Genomic DNA, 19,861 nt, shown 5'->3' on the forward strand with positions numbered 1-19,861 from the left:
AGAAAATATACTTGGATGCAACTCCATCATGGCATGTATATTTAATTGCCTTGGAAATTTGCATATTTATTGGATCCTATTAAACCTAAGACTAGTAAAACATGGCTTACATTCACCAGCATGACCAAAACAGATTTTATTTCTCTGTACCTGTTATTTAGATTCTGCTGAAGCTATGGGATTTTCCCTGAACTGTGAAGGTGTAATTGAGCCTTTGTATGTGAGCCTGTCCCGTGTCAGCCCCGTGAAGAGGGTGGATACCAGCTTTTCCTGTGAACAGAATGCAAATTAACACAGATGCTACAAATGAGCATTCACCAGCCCTCATACATTTTGAAGTTCCTGTCAGGGGGAGAGTTGTCTAAAAGATAGCTAGGTGGGTCCATGGGAGTCACAGATTCACTTTCTTGCTCTGTCAGAGTCTTCTTGTATGATTATCACAAATCTAAAATACAAAATGCAGCTGGCTCTGGAAAGGGGGAGCACAAGCACAACCGAGGACTGCAGAGTTCCCTGGCAGAGTTCGTTAGCCTGAAGGCAGCGCTGTGCTCATGGGACTGGAGAGCATCAGGAAAAAAGTCAGTGCTTCTCTTGCTGGCTTGGCTGTTTGCAGCAAGATCCCTTAAACTTGAAGCTCAACAGGCCATGTGGATTCAGCCTCACTGGCAGCCACCAGTATGAAAATGCTTTTCGCTTCTCAACCCCAGATGTTCAATGGCTTCTAGATGCCATCTCTCACTGAAGTGAACAGATTCTTTCTATATGTCTGGTAAAATGGTGCATGGAAATAATAGCACTTCCCAAAACTGCTGGTATGTTGGAAGAGGGTGGGTGGTAAACAATGTGTTATTCACCAAGGTGGGAATAGGTATCAAAGAAGCATGCAGAAAAGGAGAGCAGGTGTCTAATGCATTCACTTTAACTCAGTGTTTGAGCAGAAAGATGTACATAGAGCAATATTGAAAGAAAAAAAAAACTTTTTCTCCTCTATCAAATACATCAAATTATATTCATGCAGGAGTCCCAGTTTCAAAGCTATCTGTCTGCTCAGGGAGTGGAAACATCTCTTGTTATTTGCCATGTCCAGATACTCTCCCTGGGTTCCAAAGCTGACCTATCAACTTGATGTAACAGGCTTCGTGGCATGTAACCTCTCCTAAAAAGGTTAAAATGGTTAAAAAACATATCTCAGATCCTCTCTGAGACTCAGGAAAGCTGTTGTCGTTCCCCTTTGGTGCCCAGGGGGTAGTGTTCGCTTGCCTCAGGGGGTTCTTCGAAATTCAGACTATTAGTGGGGGTATGCAGGGCTGTGGTTCAGGGCTGTTAACAGGATGCCATTCCCCAGCACTGAGATATGCAAATCACCCTCAAAAAAGAGATCTTGATCATTCTTTCCAAGGGAACTTGTTAGAGGAATAGTCATGCCAAATTTGTAGTGATCACAGACCGTCTCCCCAGAACAATCTCTTTTTTTCAGCAGGTGTTCATCACATCACCGTTTGAGGCCGGTTTTTGCTTCCAGCTTGACCTGCAGAGTGGTGATGAGGCGTGGGAGGGATGGTACATCGTCTCCTGCCCTTTCAGGCTTTGGTCTGAGTTTCAGCAGCATAGCTGATAGCTGCTGCGAAGTATTAATACATAATTTCTCCTATTCTGTGCAACCAGCCACAATCCTAAAGGATCCCTGTTTGATTTTTCAAATAAATCGGGGACAGTCGAAAGAGGACTGTCTATTTTCAGGGCCTGTATTGTCTTCGATGCTGACTCCCTAAATAAGCACAATTATACGTTCGTACCCCCCAAATAATTTTTATGTGACGTGCTAGGCTTTCCTCATTCTCTCTCCCAGCAGAAAAGCCCTGTCTGTCTGTCCCTTTGTGCAGAGGGTCATTAGGATGTTGGTTTTGAGAGGCTGAAGCCGGTGACTTGTTGGTTTCAGGCAGGGTTTATACAGTGGTGGCAAAAAGATGGCTGTAACTTCCCGATCTGCTGGGTGGGTTGTGCAAGACAGGTCTGCAAATATGATAGATGAGGTTCCCTAATGGAGAGTATTTGCTGCTTTATGTCCCCTTTTCAATAGTTTCATCCAGGAAGACTTGAATGGTGCCTGAATATATAGATTTTCTGTGTATTTGTTATTTCTGGGCATTTGTTTCAAACGGGCTGCCATCATCTCTGGAGTTTTGACAACTGAAGTGGCAACTGGAAATGTTATTTTACAGCTCCTGGCGTATCTTGTGAAGGTTTCTTGTTTGTCAAAAACACATTAAGCAAACCATGTTACCAGCCAGCGAAGTTCTGATCAGGGCCCTCTCCTAGCATCCACTGTCCTTGCTCTGAAACGGAGATGTGTTCAAGCCCATGACTCAGTTCTTAGAGCTTTTAAAAACCAAACAGTTGGCTCAGCATGGTTTTAGTCACTACAGACTGACAGTGTGGTGGCGTGAAATTTCCTTTCCAAAACCCTATCAGTGGTTCAGGTTCTGATGTGTCAGACTAATGCAAATTCACTGATACTGCTGGAGCTTGTCTACATTTCAATCGCCAAAGAGCAAAGTCAGATCAAGCAGGGCCGTTGTATGTTAATGAGATTTACACTGGGAGCAACCTTTGTTTAGAGAAAGGTTTTAACAGTCCCAAGGCACCAGGCTGAAATGGCTCTCGGAGGTATTGCGGAAGCCTTTACACTTTATTTGTTCATCTCAGCGTTTGCCTTTCGCTTTAAAAAATAATAATAATCAAAAAAAAGGCTGCTTCCTGGAAATTGGTTAGGCATTGTCTATTCACGGGAGAACGATGGGAAAATGGAAGACACCTTCTGGAGCAAACAGATAAATTAAACCGTAGTGTTTGAGCAAATAATGTGCCTCCAGTTTAATTACAGCTGAACAATGGTGCGGATCACTTGACTTCAGCAGCAGACCGACTTCACCGAGGGCTGTGTTTTCAAAATACCCTATTTGCGAGTTCTTCAGGACACGGGCCAGTACAGGAGAGCGTGACTGTGCAATGCACAGCCCAACGTGAAGTGAAATTATGAGGAACTATTGCAGAGAAGAATTAGGATAGAAGCCACTTGGCAGCCCATTATAATTATGTAGCTTTCATTCCAGCCTTCCCTTTTCCTGTCTTGACTTCTCTTTCCACGCAGAATCGTGCCAATTCCCTTTTGAGAGAAAGAGAGGCAATACATGGCTTCCATCTTACTTCTCCAACTCTATTCTATGTTTTGGGGACTAAAACGTTTGATTTCTAAAAAGTTTCTTTGAACCCTCAAACTTATTTCGGTGACTTCACGTCACCCAGTCTCCTAACCTCTATGTTTCTTTTCCCCTGACTATTTCTGCCTGTAGAAAGATGCCACGGGCTCACATAACATAAAATTAAGATAACCATCCTGCTTGCTTCTGCTGCTTTCATTCCTCCCTTCAGCTCCAAGCTCACTGAATCGGCTGTCTGTAAAATTGCCTGGCCCTCCCTCATGCCAGCATAGGCCCTCTCTGAATTTGGCCTTCACCCCTGGACATTGCACTGAAACTGCTCTTGTCCCTCTTTTTACCTTAGACAAAACCAGAACTACCCTAGCCTGCCGTCTCCCTGATTTACATCATCACTGCTCAGTGCAACCAGCTCTTCTTTTCTCCATAAAAACCATCTCCCACCTCACTCCCATGCCTCTTCTCTCCTGGCCCTTCAGCCTCCCATTGCTTCTGCAGAGAATTCTCCTCCCTCTTCTCATCTTTTGTGGGCTTTGAATATGTTATCCCCCATTTCCTTCACTTTTTTTCTTTTTTTCTTTTTTAGCTGCACCTTTTCTCTGTTTAGTCCCATCCACAGATTGCTCTATTTAGATCAGTGAAACTCACATTTGCTTTTCTACTCCCACCTTGGCTTTGCAAGCCCACATGGATATCTGGGTTTGTTTCTTCCTCGTTTTGTACGGCTGGCTGTAAGGTAACTCTTTTCTAGTCAGACACTCACCTCTGTTTTTTTCCCCAATAAGCTTCAACAACAACGTTGCGTTCTGACCTGGTTACTATATTTTGAATATTTCGATTGATGCCTTTTTTATGTCTTTCAAATGACTCATCTTTTACATCCGTAAGCTGCCTGCCTTTACTTGGAAGATATTTTGCATCTTCGCGTGCCCTACCTGTCATTTTTCATTCAGGTTTGAGGCTAATTTCTGCTCCTGATGGTTCCGGCTTCCGCTGTCCTCTTGTAAGTTCTTCAAAAATTTGTTTCCTGCCTGCTCCCAGCATACTGGGGAAGAGCTTCATTAAACAGCCATAAATCTACTTCATCATACTTCTAAAATACCTCCTTAGAGCTGTCCCTTGGCACAGCGGAGGCTAAAAGCCAGGGGTTAGCGACTGCTCCCTATAATCCCACCCAGGATTATTTCCCGTTGGTTTCTCAGGACATACCCTTCAGTTTCATCTCCACGCTTTTGGGGCAAAATTCATCACGTTGCTCTGAAGCCCTGCTCCATTAGCCGGACTTTCAAACGGAGCAGAAATGCAAGAAGCAGTGGTAGGGACGACAGCTGCCTGGACCACGTGCATGGAAAAGGAGGGATTTGTTTCGTTGTCCAAACACACAGGAACACCCCGTCAGCCTCCACTTTATTTCTCCGCTAGATGTTGGCTCTGTGGAAGAATAAGGCTGACGTACAGCAAGCAATGACATCAAAACCTTTAGATATTTACGGCATGATCTGCCATCCACTGAAATTAATGAGACTTTAAAATGTGCTGCAGAGAGAATTGTAGCAGACCCGCAGGGACTGAGAGGGCTGAGAAGTTAGGGTTTGTTCAGCAACCCTGTCATCCCATTTAAAACACCTGGATTCTGTAAAATCTGAGGCTGAAATCCCAACAAGGCATCACTCAGATAACCCACTAATGATTATATAGATGCCCTTAGTTCTGTGATATTTGTTATCCTCTGTTGGAAATGCCCTTGTTCCTTTAAGTCTTGTTAGAAAGATCCCCCAGGTAATTCCCATTCTACAGCACCACGGCCTACAGCATGCTTGTTACCTTGTTTAATATGCTTCCTGGTCCATATTTAAATCTCTAGACCCCTTCCCTTCAGTGCATATATACAACCTCATATCTTTTTTTTTTTCCTCTGCAGGATCCGATCCTTGCAGACTTCCTGCACTCAGACTCTGTCTGATTTAGCAGATGGTGTAAAGCCAAAGCTGGGTCTGTGTGCTACGTTGGCCCACAGAATAATCTCCTGTGCATTTCTCTGTCTGGTTTCCAGTGACTCGACAGCAGAGCTTCTGGCATTTCAGTAGTGAAGGGATAAGAAGAGGCAGGGAGGTAGGAGGTGAGGTAAATTGTCTTCCTTTCCTAACATTGTCGCCCAAATAAAAATAAGTGACAAGGTAAAGACAATGTTTTTTAATTCTGTTTAGAAAACTGACTGTATAGGTCTTGGCTGCTTGTAAGTGAAAGGGGTGTTTTACAGATTTTAAGCATGTGGAGTATTTGGGCACTGTGTTCCTACTAAAGATAAACCGTGAGAGCGCTCCTTTGCGTGTAATGGATATCAGAAGTGGGGTTTGATGTGTGCGAGAGGCAAGGTGAGTGGAGGGATGGAGGATTAAGCAGGTTGTTCTCTGTTCATACTTTGCTGAAGACAAAATATCGCAGCTCCACTGAAGTTTTTAGAATAACTAGGAACTGGTGACTCCCTCTGAAGAGAGGAAGGTCTTAAAATCTTCGGGTTTCTCTGATAATTCAGAGAGGATATTTTTCTGTCACATGTAAATTGCATCCTTTTTAGGGGCTATGATGTAGGTGGGAATCTCTTCATACCCGGCAAGCTCCAATACTGTAAGCAATCGTTTGAACCTAGAAGTGGAAGAGCCCTCAATGGGTTACATGGTCAGAGCCCAGCCACAGTTAGTAACAGTGTTTAAAACATGCGTCGTAAAATGGAAGGCACCACCTTCAAATTGTGAAGATTTTTGGCCCTGCTGTTCCTACTAGAATGTTATTTAAAACCCCACAGTCTCTGATGGCTAGAAACATCCTAATTTCCAGCCTACATGTATTCCTGCCTGGTCTGCACATACTTACTCTTAACATCATGTTTTAGCATAAATACATTTTCTCTTTTGTTGGTGTTTTCCCTGTGGTGTTTATGTGCAATAATCAAATTCCCCTTTTGGCTTTCTTTTTGCCAGGCTAAACAAGCCAAGATAATTTAGTTTCCTCTTACAAAACAGCTTCTCCTACCCTAATTTACCCTTCAGCATATCTTACTTGAACTTAAATTACCCACAATTTACAAGTAGTTCAGGTGAGATCTTGCTGGGCCCAATGTAATAGCAGTAGTTCATCCCTGCTAGAACTACCTGATACTTTCTGAAGTTGCATTTGGGTTTTTCATGGCGGTGTCACATCTGTGACTCTCATTCCTCAGGGGATGGACTAATAAACGTGGACCCTTCACCTCTATCATTTCCAGCAGCTGCAGCTCACAGCAGAAATCCTCAATTTTAGCCCAGTCCCTGGCCTTGCATTTCATGCTACTGAATTTCATCTTGTTTTTCTGACTCCAGTTCTTGAGGTCATCTGGTTCTTCCTCTATGATAGCATGATTTTTCTTTCCATTAAGGGTACCTCTACAAACTTCACTGGGGCCTTCTGAACACTCTCTGTTCTGTACCAATGTCAATAATAAAAATTGGATGGGACTAGGCTCAAGACTGACCCTTGAGGAATTGCAGCAACAGCCCCGTAGTTGTCTGGGGATATCTTTCCTTTAACCAGCACTTTTCCCTCCTCAGGACTGCTGTAGAAATCCACAGTTTGTAATTTCCCATGCGGTGCCTTGCCAGTGCTTTGTGAAGCACAAACTGTGGCTGCTGTGCTTCCCTCAGCAGTTGTCTTATCAGAGAAGGTTGTTATATTAGTTGAATGCGATCATCTTTTGAAGATTTCTTTTAATTTTCCTTCCATTTACTATATTACTACAGCATAGTAGCTTGTCTAATGGTCCCCTTAGGATTTCTGAGCACTAGGTATTGCACAAGCACTGAACAAAACCGATCCCTGCCCCAAAGAACGTATTACAGCTTTATTGTTTATTTTCTTTTTCTAAAGATTTGCAAGGTGTTGAGTTCACAGTGTGTCTGTCCTGCCCAGCGGTGTCACAGCTCTATTTCACGTCTTTCGTTTCTCTGGTTTGATCCAAAGTTGCAACCCTGGGTCCTATTTCTCATAGAGAGATGGTATATATTTATGGACAATCTGCAAATCTGGAAAATACAGGTGAAATGCTGATGTAAAAAATCAGCTCTGTCCCTTTCTAAATACACGTGCCGTAATCTTTCATACACGTCATTTCTAGTCTTAAAGGGATTTTAGTTACTGGTAACCTTTGATGTGTTCCTGCTACTTTACCTTCACTGCAGTCATGGAGGGTGAAGATCCAGCTCATCTCACCCAGCTGTTCAGCCTTAATTTGTTTTTGACAGGAGGAGTTTCAGATCCCATCGTCAGTCACTGGTTAGCTCTTTGTAGCCAAGAGGAGATTTTTTTGTCTGGTTACTGAATACAGCACGGGACCTGAAGTCCAGGGAGAGTTGTCCTCAGTGAAGGAGTTAGCAGGGACTTCAGAGTGTGACCTGACCTATGTGCGTTGTTTTTCTGCATAAACAACCATACATAGTTGGCTAGCAACAGTCTTTGGGTTCACGTAATATGTGTCAGATCTCATTTTGTTGGGGAAAATGCAATCCTACAGGAAAGTTTCGGCTGCGGTGTACGGTAAGAATGTATTTACTCTGTAAGGACGTAGGCGGACAGCTCTGGTCATGGAACAAAACTTCCCCAGCTGACTCCTCTTTCCCTCGGCTGTCGCAGGGTTCGTTCACGTGGTTGCACCTGAAACCAACACTTGCGGTTTCAGACGACCGAGAGTTACCGACTTTTGCTTTTTGCTTGGTCTCTTTTTCAATCTTTGCTTAACAGGAGAGAATTTAAGAACTGAAGCACACAACGTACGTATGCAGCCACAGAGGTTTGTCTCAAGGCAGTCCCAGCGCTCATCCATATGCAGGGGACTGATTAAAGTGCTGTTAGCGCTCAGCGCCGTGCGCCTCTGCTTTCGTGACTTTCCTGATGCCAGCGTGCGGCGTTAGACTTGTGATAATGACTGGAAGGAAGAAGCACTTATTCTTGCATGGTGGGGGGCTTTTCAATCTCGCAGACAAAGGCGTAACAAGATCCAGCAAACTGAAAGCTGGACAAATTCAACCTTGAAATAAGACATGGTTTCCTAGCTGCAAGGGGAATTAAAGTTTGGAACAGCTTGGCGAGAGGAAATGGTGGAGTTGCCGCTGCTTGGAGCATAGACAAGATTTGCTGTCTCTCTGAAAAAGGTTTCTTTAATCCAGCATTTTGGGAGAGCTCTGTGATTTGTGTGTGCAGGAGGTCAGTCGAAAGGAGGATAGCAGCGCTGCCTGGTGTTGGTGGGTGAATTACTGGATGTGATTAAATGACCTTTTTGGTTTGGGTCAGCGAACTTCTATAATAAAAGGATCGGCTGCAACATGGAGAGGGCTGTGAGATGAGGCAATAGCTCAGAGAACATAAAATTAAATGTCCATCTTACTGCCTTTTTGACTGTTAATTATTAAAGTATTGCTATTTACCAACTGCATGGTTAAAATGTGCATAAATGTTAATATCAAAGTACTTCAGGGGCAAAAGAGGACTTTGATTCTAGGCATCTCTCTGTTTTTTAAGGGTCTTTCTCCCCACAGTGTTTGTCATTTTGCCGCGTATGCTTCATTACAGCCCATTTCCTATCAATCCTCCTCTGGAAGGCTATGGGAATGGAAAGTGCCTTCGACCACTGCAAAATGCAGTATATCACCCTGCTGCAAGTATTTTTAGCTCCCAGGAGAAATCTGAAGCAATGATTATCATTGTATTTTTATTCTTCTTGCCTTCAAAACCAAACTGTAAAGGCTGTATTACCTGCGTTAAAGATCTTGAGCAGAGTCCCAGAGAGAAAGCAATCGGAATTGCTGCCACTGAAGCCAACAGAAAAGCCTTCTCCGTGCTTTGATGGCAAAAGGATTAGGCCAGCAGTCAGTGCTTTTTGAAGTAAAGTTGACTTGTTTCTCCGTTCACTAGGATTAGAGCTTCGTAGTAATACAGTAATCACCTACGTAACTGTAATTTACAGCAGGCAAGAGTACTGGGCAGTCAGGTATCGGTACCTGAAGCTTCTGGAAAAGCGGTGTGATTGAGTTGTTTTGTCTGTCCTTTGCCTGGTTTGGATCCTGTTGAAAATTCACTAGATGGCTTTTGATAAGGAATTGAATCTTCCGTTGCCTCAGGTGGCATAATCGCCAAAATGGGAATATGCCGTGCTTTTCTAAAAGCCATTCAGTTTCTCCTCCTATTTCATGTGTGTGAGCTTTTGGCAATCCAAGGAGAGCTGGTGCTGCCTCGCTGCCAGGGGACCGGCGATAGCTGGGTCCCCAGAGCTCCGATCCATTGAAGCGTGGCAGTAGATAGCTGACGTTTCGAAGAGCTCCTGTTCCTGGAAGTTAAACCCTTCACGTCTGGCTCCAGCTGGAGGTGCTGTGTGACAAAGGGGAATGGGGTTCAGATGAAGATGGTCTTGTAGAGGCTCTTCCTTCTTGAGATGAGATGATGGAAGCTGGGGAGCTGGTGGTACAACTGTTGGGAACAGACCAGCAGGTTCAGTCTCTTTAGGCGCTGCCTGCCTTTGCAAGTGCAAAGCCCTCCCATCCACTGGTGTAAAGCGTGAGCCATCTTAGCCATATTTATTTCATGAGGCACTTGCAAGGTTTCCTCCCAGACAGAGCACACTTTGGGTCTGCAGCAGGTAATAGGAGCATGCTTGGCTGGGAGTGATCCCGGGAGACTGCTTGGGCTGCTGGCCCTTACAATGGAAGATAATCTTTAGATTTTAGATAATCTTCCAAGGTCCCTTCCAATCCCTAGCATTCTGTGATGTGCCCATGGGTTAGGGCTAGATCCTGGCTGCAGTCCTGGGCTGGACTCCAGGGCACCTGGTGTGTTGTCATGCAGAACCTCCTCCGAGGGAAAAAGGGAATAATTTTTGTGTTCACGAGCACCCTTTTCTGAAGAATTCCCTTGGAAGCCCGGCTGGGAAAGGTGCTGCCCAGCTGCCCGCTCCATGTGGAGTGCCAGTGCTGAGGATCTTGGGAGGCTGCCACCGAAATTCAAAGCCGGAGCCAAGCCTAAATTTCATTTCAGAGGAGAATTATGTAGAAGTGGCAGAGTTTCTGTGCAGTGTTGTAAGAAAAAATGTCACACCAGTCAAGGGAGCCAGTGGGTTTTTGAGGACAAGCTCTTCTCCCAACTGTTCTGTAGTCTGAATGCTGCAGCTCTAAGGAACTGAAAAGAAACTGGCTTTGATTTGTCACTGTACATCGAGGTAACAAACAGTAAATTATGCTCAATTAGATTGAATTTTTCTAATCAGAAATATTAATAAAGTAGTTAATGTCTTTGGAAATGAGATTTCTCTTTAATTGTCTTGGTTTGTGTGACTCGCCCTGATTACCGAGAACCTCTCTCTGCTCTGCTCCCATAAAAGCCAGGAGCTGTGAGAGCCAGGAGGAGGGATGGGCAGGTAAGAGGAGCACCCTGGCATTGTACCAGTGGGTTGGTGTTTACAGTTCATTAGTCCATGTTTAAAAATACCACGCTGCCAATTTAAACCACAGCTGGGTTCATACACATTTTGAGGTTATCACTTGCTGAACACAATCCTTCTTTTGCTTCAGCTTGCAGATTCGCTCGTGCCCTTGGAGATTAAGCCTGGTATTTCCTTGGCAACAGTTTCTGCCGTGCTGCATACTAAAGACAACAAGCATGTGCTGCAGGTACAGTATAATGGGAAAGGGAGAAGAATATCCTTACACAGGGTTTCCTGCCATCTGGGACCCCAGCTGTTCTCGTGAGGCAACCCCTCTAACAACTCCTTCCCCAACAGAGCGGCGTCCTTGTCGGCTGCCTTGTCCTGGCATGTGCAAGGGAGGAGGAATTATACTTGGAGTAGAGAGTGGGATGCATATAAATCTCCCTGCTCTTATTTTATTGGCCGTGTGCCTAGCTAAGATAAAAGGGGAAGCGAGATTATTCAAGAAGAGAGGCCACAAATCAGACTGCCGTCTTCCATAACCTGTACATCAGGATCAGCATCAGCCAGCCTCTCGGGGACTTGGAGTGGAGGGTCAGAGGGGAAGGTTGACCTAAAAGATTACACCTGTGAAGGGACTCTCTTCCTTAAGTCGCCCTGTCCCCCAGGAAGCAGATTGTGCATCCTCGTACGAAGTAGGAGCGAACTCCAAAGGTTAGATGAGGAGAAAATCCCTCTCTTCCCACTACCTGCTTTAGGCTGGCACTGCAGTTCCTGGCATTAGTGCTCTGCAGAGGGAAGTGATGTCTGGTGGACCTGCAGAGCAGTGGATGCCCCATCACCTTTCTCCTTCGATGCATGGAAGTGCAGGAGCTCTGTGCATGATGCTGTAGGGCTGGGCTGGGCCCACTGCACCTGGGGAGAGGGCCCGACACGGTAATGTCATTAGTGCAGGGACATAAAGGTTGGTTAAAGATTTATATCCGTGCACAGCAGACAAGCTGCCTTGCTTTTTCCAGGTCAGTTCCCTAGATACACTAAGCAATGCTAAACAAATCAAGGTATTACAATGTGAGTGGGCTGAGTCTGCTTTCTCCTTCGTGTGTTGCTCGTTTGCTCCTTTCTCTGCTCTGATTCCTGATGCCAGTTAAACTTAGAGCTAGGTGCAGTCTGCTGGAGCCCTCATACTGGTTCAGGTGAACCAGCACAGGGGTATCTGTCAGCACTGCCTGAGCCTGGGAGCTCTCAAAGGTACAGAAAACGTGCAGATGAGCTCTAGAAAACTCAGTCTATGAACACAGAGCCACGTGAGTGATTCATGCCCAAGCAACATCCTACGTGCACCTAGACTCGTCAACTTCAGGGAGAATGGTTGTTTTTGTAAAGCGACTCAGTGCGAGCCTGTTGGTGGAACTGGAGGCCGAGCAGGTAGCATTTCTCTCCCACGATGAAAAACAGCCTTCTTTTTCTGCTGAAGGAAACACAGGGACAGCACAGCAGCAGGTTCAGACACGATGCCGCGCGGTGGGAGAGGCACGGAGCTGCGAGGAGCCCAGGCTGTCACCTGGAGCTTACAGAGCGCTGCACAAGGCTGCTTCGGGCTCATTCCCTGCGCGTTGTGCAGACACGTCCCTGGCAGATGGTCTTGCCAAAATTTGGGGGAAGTTTTCTCCAGCACCTTTTTCCCAAGAACTGTGTTGCGAGTTCACTGGGAAAGCCCAGTGCTGATACTTCCCCGGCGTAATTAACTTGGCACAGGACACGTGAACCTATTTGACACAGTAATTTCCTCACCGTGCTTTATAAAGCAATCAGCTTTTCAGCTGCATGAAATGATCTTTCAGAAGGGGGCAGTTAACCCCACATGGTGCTGGGTTATCTACCGCTGGCCGTGCTCACCCCATCTCTCCCTCCCTGCTAACGGAGGAGGCTCTCAGGAATGAGTTAAGGCAGATAGCTTTCTGAGGCAGCTCAAAATTATACCCACATCACGCTCCATTGATTTTTCAGGCACTGCAGCATCTGTCTTGCCTGTCTGTATTCAAGTTCGTCCTAAAGGCTAATTTTTTTCCGAGGCCAGTGAGAAATTACCCATTTCCCTCATTCCCCAAGTCGCTGCTTGCTCTGAATTTGCCAGTTTCCCAACCTGTTGCATCTTCTAGACTGTGATTTTTCAAGGCATTGACTCCTTTAAGCTGTGGTTCCTAGAAAATATAATAAATGATAATAATCTAGTGTGATTCACCGCATTACTGTACATCTTCTCATCCACCAGCTCCCTCCAAAGCCTCCACAACCCCCTGCCAGCAAGAAGAGAAAGCGCGTGAGTGAGGACGTCCCAGAATGTAAGCCTTTGAAGCCGTTGCTGAGTGGCTCCATTCCTGTGGAGCAGTTTGTGCAGACGCTCGAGAAGGTAAAAAGTCTGTGGTGGCAAGCACGGTTCAAGTGGGTTTCTGCAGGTCTCAGAAATTTGCTGCTTTTCTAGCAGAGAGAGGGGAAATAATTTTAGGGTGGCTCGAAATGGAGAGAGGCGAGTGGGCTGTCAAAAGAAATACTGGAATGTGGATCCCTGCACTGAATGCAGAGGGAGTATTTCCCTGTGGAGGCATGGCCTGATGTAGGGGCTTCGTGTCAGTCATTCCTCCTGGCTTCCCACGGAGGCAGAGCTTTTAGGGTCACTCCGAGTGACATGTGTCAGCTGATTTCCAATACATACGAACAGTGGAGAGGAGATCTCAAAAGTATTTAAGTTCCTAAAAGTTTTGTGAAGGTGATGTGACTGAGTGAAGAAGAGATGCTGGAAATGTCTCCACTGATGGAAGAAGCTTTCTGGAGAGCTGCAGGGTGAGGGGATTGGTGGCTGAACTTGGAGGCAATTGGGCACTGCTCTGTGGAGCCCTGTTCCCCCCTGCTTGACACCGTGGAGAAAGTGGATGGGAAAAAGGGCAGGACTGTCTGTGAGGAAGGTTACCGTGGGATTTAGTTGGTCTCCACTACCCTCTGCTTTGAGGCAGCGATGTCAGCAGGTGCGTGTTTCTGTAGTTAAAGGGGCCGTTTGTCCTCTTTGTCTCTCAAGAGGTTGAGGTTGGCAATTGCCCATGAACTGGCATAGCGGAAAATATTGACTTTAGCTTCCCCGTGCTGTAGTTAAGCCTTCTGTATAATGAGGGTCGTAGTTAGCTTATCCTGTGAGTGTTTCCTCTGCAGATCCCAGAGATCTAGGATATCTGCAGTGCCACACTGCATTTTGCAGATATTCTTCCCCTCTCCTCCTCCCTGTGCCCTGAGCTTTCATCTCCCTTTGCCCGAGTTGTTGTAACATCTCTTTTTTACTCCCCAATGCTGTGTCTAGCATGGTTTCAGTGACGTGAAGGTGGAAGACACAGCCAAGGGCCACATCGTCCTCCTCCAGGAGGCAGAAACCCTCATTCAGATCGAGGAGGACTCCACACACATCATCTGCGACAACGACGAACCTTTGAGGGTGAAGCTGCGTGACCTGGTTCTCAAATTCCTGCAGAAATTTTAGCCCAAGGACATAGAGCTTTTCAGAGGGTGTCTCCAAAAAGAGAGAATTTCCTAATTCGGAGAGACCAGAACCACCTTTCCCTTCATGGAAAAGCAAGGGAGTATTTTTTAATATCTCTATATTTTTTTAATTTAATTTTTAACCAGTTTTGGAATACTTTGGAGGGGATTCCTGTGCTGTAAAACTGTTTGTTGGAAACTTAAAGGAGATGTGGATTGCAGAGTAAATAAATAGTGTCTGTTTACAAGGTCAGGGTGAAGTTGTGTGCAGGCACAGGCATTTCTGTGTGACGCCATCAGTCAGCAATGCGTGCCCCAGTCCTTTATCTGAGAAAACTCCACAAGAACATTGAAACAATGGCCTCAGATATTGAGAGACTTCGCTTTCTCCCCATTGTTTCTTTCCAACCACCAGATCCAGTTTCCTGTCTGTCCTCCGTTTACACTCTTCGTGCTTGTGTCTTTCAGTGGACGTGGCACAAAGAGGAATGGGGAAGTTGGGAAGGCAGAAATTATAAAAACCAAAATAAAAAGGGGGGAGTATGCTGGACATGTACAATAGCTTCAAATTGGCAAGAGCGTAGCTGTTCCCCACAAAAGCAGAGGGATTTGGGGAAAGCTCTGTGCTTTTTTAGCAGTTCAAGGTGTTTACTGATGCTCGCCTTCCCTGTTAGGACCAGATTTGTCCACCGAGCTCTAGGCTCTTTGACAAGGCACACAAAAGACTGTGTTCGCCTGGGTGCCTCCATCACCAGTGGAAGAAGTACCTCCAGCGGGATTGCGATCCGAGGGAAATGCCTGGCTTTCCCTCTGTGCCCTATTTCTCTCTTGGCTGTTTTGGGAGCTGATGCAACTTCGTTCCTGTCTTAGATGCTTCTGTTAGGTATGTAAAGGTAAGCAGCACAAATTTGGGACCCAGAACGGTAACTGGGAAGGGAGGCTTTCAAAAGTACAGAAGTAGTTAAACTCCCAGTGCTCATGCAAAACCTTTGAGATTTAAGTGCCTCTTGTTTGTACCTTCCAAAAACCTGTCCTGTCAGCCCCCACATTCCAAAATCTTGGCTGAAATTCCGATAGTCACTTAGACAAAGCCATCTATACTGCAGACGAGGATTTTCACTCTCAGAATCATGTATTCGGGGCGTAAACTTAGTTAATGGTATTGATTTTAAAAGCAGCTGATTTCTCAGATTTACTGCTGTTTTGTTTTTTTTTTTATGGAATTACTTTGTATTTATTTGGTGTTAAAAATAAAAAGCATAGTAATGCCAAGGAGGAAGCACATTCTGTGGTTTATAAAAGCATCCGCATGCCTGTTCCACATCTGCCTGTCTGTGTGCATCTACACATTTGTAAGATATAACAACTTCAGTTTATAGCTGTGGGGAGATTAAGGCAGTGGAAGAAGAGCTCTGTAATAAAAACTATTTGCTGTTGCAGGCTCTGCACCATATTTCCTACACATTAGGGATTCCTGGGTGGTTGGGTGTACAGACCCCAGCATCCATACCTTTGCTTTGTGTGTGTGTCATGGGCGGGAGAGAAATAGCGTCGTTAAAGTGATAAAAACCTCGTTGCAGTAGCATTAATCCTAATAAGAGTTTACAACGTTTGCGGTGCTTCAGCTTCTTTATCATCACTCGAAAACGGAATAAAAGAATCGGACATATTTCACCTTGTAATTAAATCTCGAGGAAGATTTTTCTCAACACACAAAGGCTGCGTGAGAAACTCGGCTGAGCTGAGTAGGCCGGGGGAGAAGGAGGGGAAAGCGTGGGCCTTGTAGTACGCGAGTCTTTAGGAGTCTTTCTCCTCATTAACCAGACCAGCTTGAATTTGCGTTTATAGGGGATTTAAGTTGTCACCCTGAGAACCCAGAGCCTCAGGCCCGAGCCTGTGCCTTATGCTCGTTGCATTCACCTTTGAGGAGCACGGGCAGCCTGGCGGCATGGTGGTGGGCAGAGGTGAGGGCAGTGGTTTCGGCTTGCTGAGGCCGTGCTGGAGTGGCTGAGGATTAGGAAATCCACGTGAAGGGGCTGCTGTGGAGGTCACAGTCAGCGTCACGATCAGTTCGTCACGAGGAGGTTGCTTCGGGGGCTGCCACCGTGCGAAGAGCGAGGCCCTGCAGCACCAGGGCCGTGCGCTCACTGACAGGATGGGAGGGGAGAAAAGCTTCCCCATGCACTATACACACAGTCAGATTCAGCAGAAAGGTTTTCTACTTCTCAAGGTCTTCAGGAAATGTTTAAACATGAAGCGTGAGACGGCCTGAGTCAGCCACAGCAGCTGCCTCACAGCAGTGACTGGTCCTTACGTGGGCCAAACAAACCCCAGTGCTCCGAGCCCCTCATGGAAACCTCTCCGTGCTGCCTAAACTGACAGAACTGGAGGGCTCCCGTCTGGTCCCGCCTCTGACGGATGGTTCTGGACTTGTTCCTGGCTTGGTGCCTCACTTTCCCCTTATGCAAAACAGAAATCGCGCCATCCTCTGCAGGCTGCCTCGAGACAGAGCCGAAAGCTGCTGCAGCAGAAGTCGTATGAAAAGCACAGCGGCGTGAGGGTGATTCAGGACCTGGGAGGGGGCTGCTGCGCGTATTGACAGAATTAGAATTGCAGAAAAGCGGTTTTTAGCTCGGTTTACTGCTGATGCAATTGGGCTGTCGCACAAAAGCCTCTCGGTTGGGGTGAAAAGCCGTGACCCCTGCCTGTACCAGCCATGCTGATACTTTTAGCACATCATCGGGCAGCCAGTGGATTTCCAAAGGCCTTGCCACCCCTGGAAAAAAAAATAAAAATTAAAGTTTTCACATCTTTCCTGTTGTAATTTTGGGCAGGAATACTCCACAGCGCCAGTCCAGCAAGTGAAAACTGATTCATGTCTTTCTTATAAACAGGTTTTGCCTGCTGGAAAAATAAACACATGGGGGGAAGGGGGGATCTTTTAGTGAAAAGTCTTAATTAAACTGGAAAAATAAGCGTTTGTTCATTCTGCACAGAAGAAGGAAAATAAATAGCGTTTCTTCTGGCTGGGTCAGTCCTGCAGAGGTAACCATGGCAGCCCAGGAGAGATGCGAATGGAGGGGGAGGAATAAGATGGATGCCAGAAACATTTTAACCAGAGACGCACGCTTTGGTGGGCAGACACCAGAGGGGGTTTCTGTATCTCTGCCAGAAGGAAGGAAGTCTCCTGGCCACCACCATGCCACGTTCACTGTGCTGTGGCCATCCGCAGTCCCTCTCACTAGTTAAGCCCAAGCGGTGCTTGCAGCGGGGCTGCTCCTCGAGCAGCCGATGTGCGGGGCTGCACCTTGGCCCCTGGCAAGGGATTAATTCTCGGTGTGCTTCCTCTCCTGCCAGCCAGGGCTCCGTCACCAGGCCGGGGGATAATGGGGAGAAAAGGTTAAAATCAACCTTCCGCACTGGTGGGTTTTACGGAACGGGTATTCCTGGAGGAAAGAAGTCTGCTATGATTTTGTTCCATTAATTACAGCCTTAATAAAAGCAGCTGGACCAAGTCATTAGGCCCCAGGTTTGTGCTCTCCCACACTGTGCCCAAGTGCAGCCAATGTCCTTGGGGCCGGCGTTAGGTCCCCGTTTACCCATCCCATTACCACCGCAGGACCTGCCACGTTGCCCATGCCACTTTGGGGACCCACCACCAAGTCTCGTGGCCCACGGGGACCAAAACGGCTCTGACCAAGGCCACATCCTGCGTCTGCCCCATGGTCAACTGGTGGCTCCACGGCAGGCTCCTGCCGCTTGGCCAGGAGGGGTCCCCTCAGCCCCACGGCGCAGGGATCCTCCCAGACCCGGTTCAGAAGTCACAGCAGATGTTTGCTGCTTTATTGTCAGGGCTAAGGACTGTATTTCAAGCCTCTTTGCCTTGTTTCGCATGAAAAATTAAATTATTCCCCATCTTTTCTCCCCCTTGGCCCTATCCTCACCCCAAGCTCGTGGGGCTGATGTCTGCATCTTGAGCCAGGTGAGGCCGGGCTGCTGAGGGCCATGGAAGCTGGCAGAGCGAAATGCCCCAGGCTAGCATGACTAGGCCAAGCCTGAGGGTCAGCGTAAGCTCAGCTGAGAAAACCTTGAGCAACTGCTGGCTCCATCGCAGCGGTAATGCAGTAATTACACCCCAGGTGTAGGCCCCGGCCTCCCTCTTGGTCCTCCTTGGCGCTGTTGTCTTGCTGGCAGTGGGTTCCCAGTAACAAAACGGGCCAGAACAAGGCTGCCCCCGGTCACGGGGGCTGCATGGGCAGAAGCAATGCCCCAGGTTCCTGCTCCCAGCCCAACCACAGTGAAATCCACCTCAGTGTGCCTCTGATTTTTGTTGCCATCATCATGTTGGCAACCAAGCAGGTGTGGGGGCAGAGCTTAAACCCAGCGACACGAGAGAGCCGGGCCCCGGCTGAGAAGCGCCTGTGAGAAGAGCGTCCCAGAGGCGGTAGGAACTGGGTTTACACCTCACTCGTGGCTTTTCTTTAATTCTTAAAGGGAAAAAGCGAAACCAAAATGTTGGGGTGTCTGCCACAGCACTGCTCCAGGACGTGCCCCTCAGGGGGCAGGGCCAGCCTCCAGGAAGGCACTCACAAAATGGGTGGCACTTGCTCTGGGGTGGATTTTGTTTGATTATTTTTGTGTGTGTTTTTTTTTCCTTCTAGATTAAATTACTTAGTGGCTTAAAAACGCTCGGTGACAATTATCCTTCCCTTGCAGGCACAACACAGAGCGCTGCGCAGGGCCTTCATTAATTGCCTGCCTAATAACTGCTCGTTTCCCTCTGACTGCTCTTAATATTTACCAGCCCGAGCCTACAAATCAGCCCATCCATCGCCAGCGCAGTCACCGGCGGCTGCGGGTGCTGTGCTGCAGCGCTGACTGCCTGTTCCCCTTCCCCAGCCCCCTCTTTATAGCTTTGAAGCCATTTGGCCGCTCTGTGGGGTAAAACTCTGCTTTGCCCAGGGGGTTTAGGGCAAGCCCAGGGCCCCCAGGTGCTGTATGGCACCGTAGTTCCACTGCCCGAGTCCCGTTGTGATGGGGCTGAAAGCAGGAGCCGGGGCACGAGGTGCTGGGCCCCGAGGTGCTGGGCCCCTCTCTGCCCTGCACGGCCGCCCTTTGCCTGTCAGCCCGCTAACAACACCAAGAAAATACTGCCTCTAAAACCCGATTTTTCTTCCCAAAGCCTTCCACGGGCCATTGCTGGCAGCGAGCCGGGGGCATAAATCCTGCACATCGCTTAGCGCAGGCCCAGCGATGCTCTCTGAAAAATGTCAGGGCTGTAGGGATTTATTTATGGCATCGCCACAGCAGCGGCACCCACCTCTCACACACCCTAATCCCGCACCCCAATCCCACACCCCACACAGCCACGGGCCCTTCGGTTTACGGCTTTTGTTCTCCACGGCACAGCACTGCTGGGATATGCAGGTCTGTGGGTGGAGAGGCGGGGGGGGGGGGGGGGAGCATCCTTCAGCTGGGCTCCTGCAGGAGCTGCCTGCTTTTAGGGCATTGCCGGGCAGAGCAGAAGCACGGGAACAACTTCTGTTATTTTTAATAATCAAGGAAGACATCAGATGGAGTGGGAAACGGAGGGCACATTTCGCTGGTGCTGAGCCAGCTTGCAGCCAGGTCGGTGCCTATCGAGTTCCCATGCCCCCGCTGTTAGCAC

At 47.4% G+C, this 19,861-nt stretch overlaps 1 protein-coding gene across 4 annotated transcripts in view; it reads left to right on the forward strand.

The window, feature by feature from the left end:
- INTS9 (integrator complex subunit 9) overlaps positions 1–15,468 on the forward strand; it is a 69,110-nt gene extending 53,642 nt beyond the window's left edge. For all 4 annotated transcript variants that reach the window (XM_080587823.1, XM_080587824.1, XM_080587826.1 and 1 more), the window contains exons 15-17: positions 10,811–10,909; positions 12,941–13,078; positions 14,018–15,468. In XM_080587823.1, coding sequence (XP_080443949.1) covers positions 10,811–10,909; positions 12,941–13,078; positions 14,018–14,194 — 414 coding nt within the window. In that variant the 3' untranslated portion in view covers positions 14,195–15,468. The remainder of the gene's footprint in view (positions 1–10,810; positions 10,910–12,940; positions 13,079–14,017) is intronic.
- Positions 15,469–19,861: the final 4,393 nt, after the last annotated feature.

The sequence above is a fragment of the Anser brachyrhynchus genome (assembly GCF_964034855.1).
Source record: "Anser brachyrhynchus genome assembly, chromosome: 3".
Classification (NCBI taxonomy): domain Eukaryota; kingdom Metazoa; phylum Chordata; class Aves; order Anseriformes; family Anatidae; genus Anser; species Anser brachyrhynchus.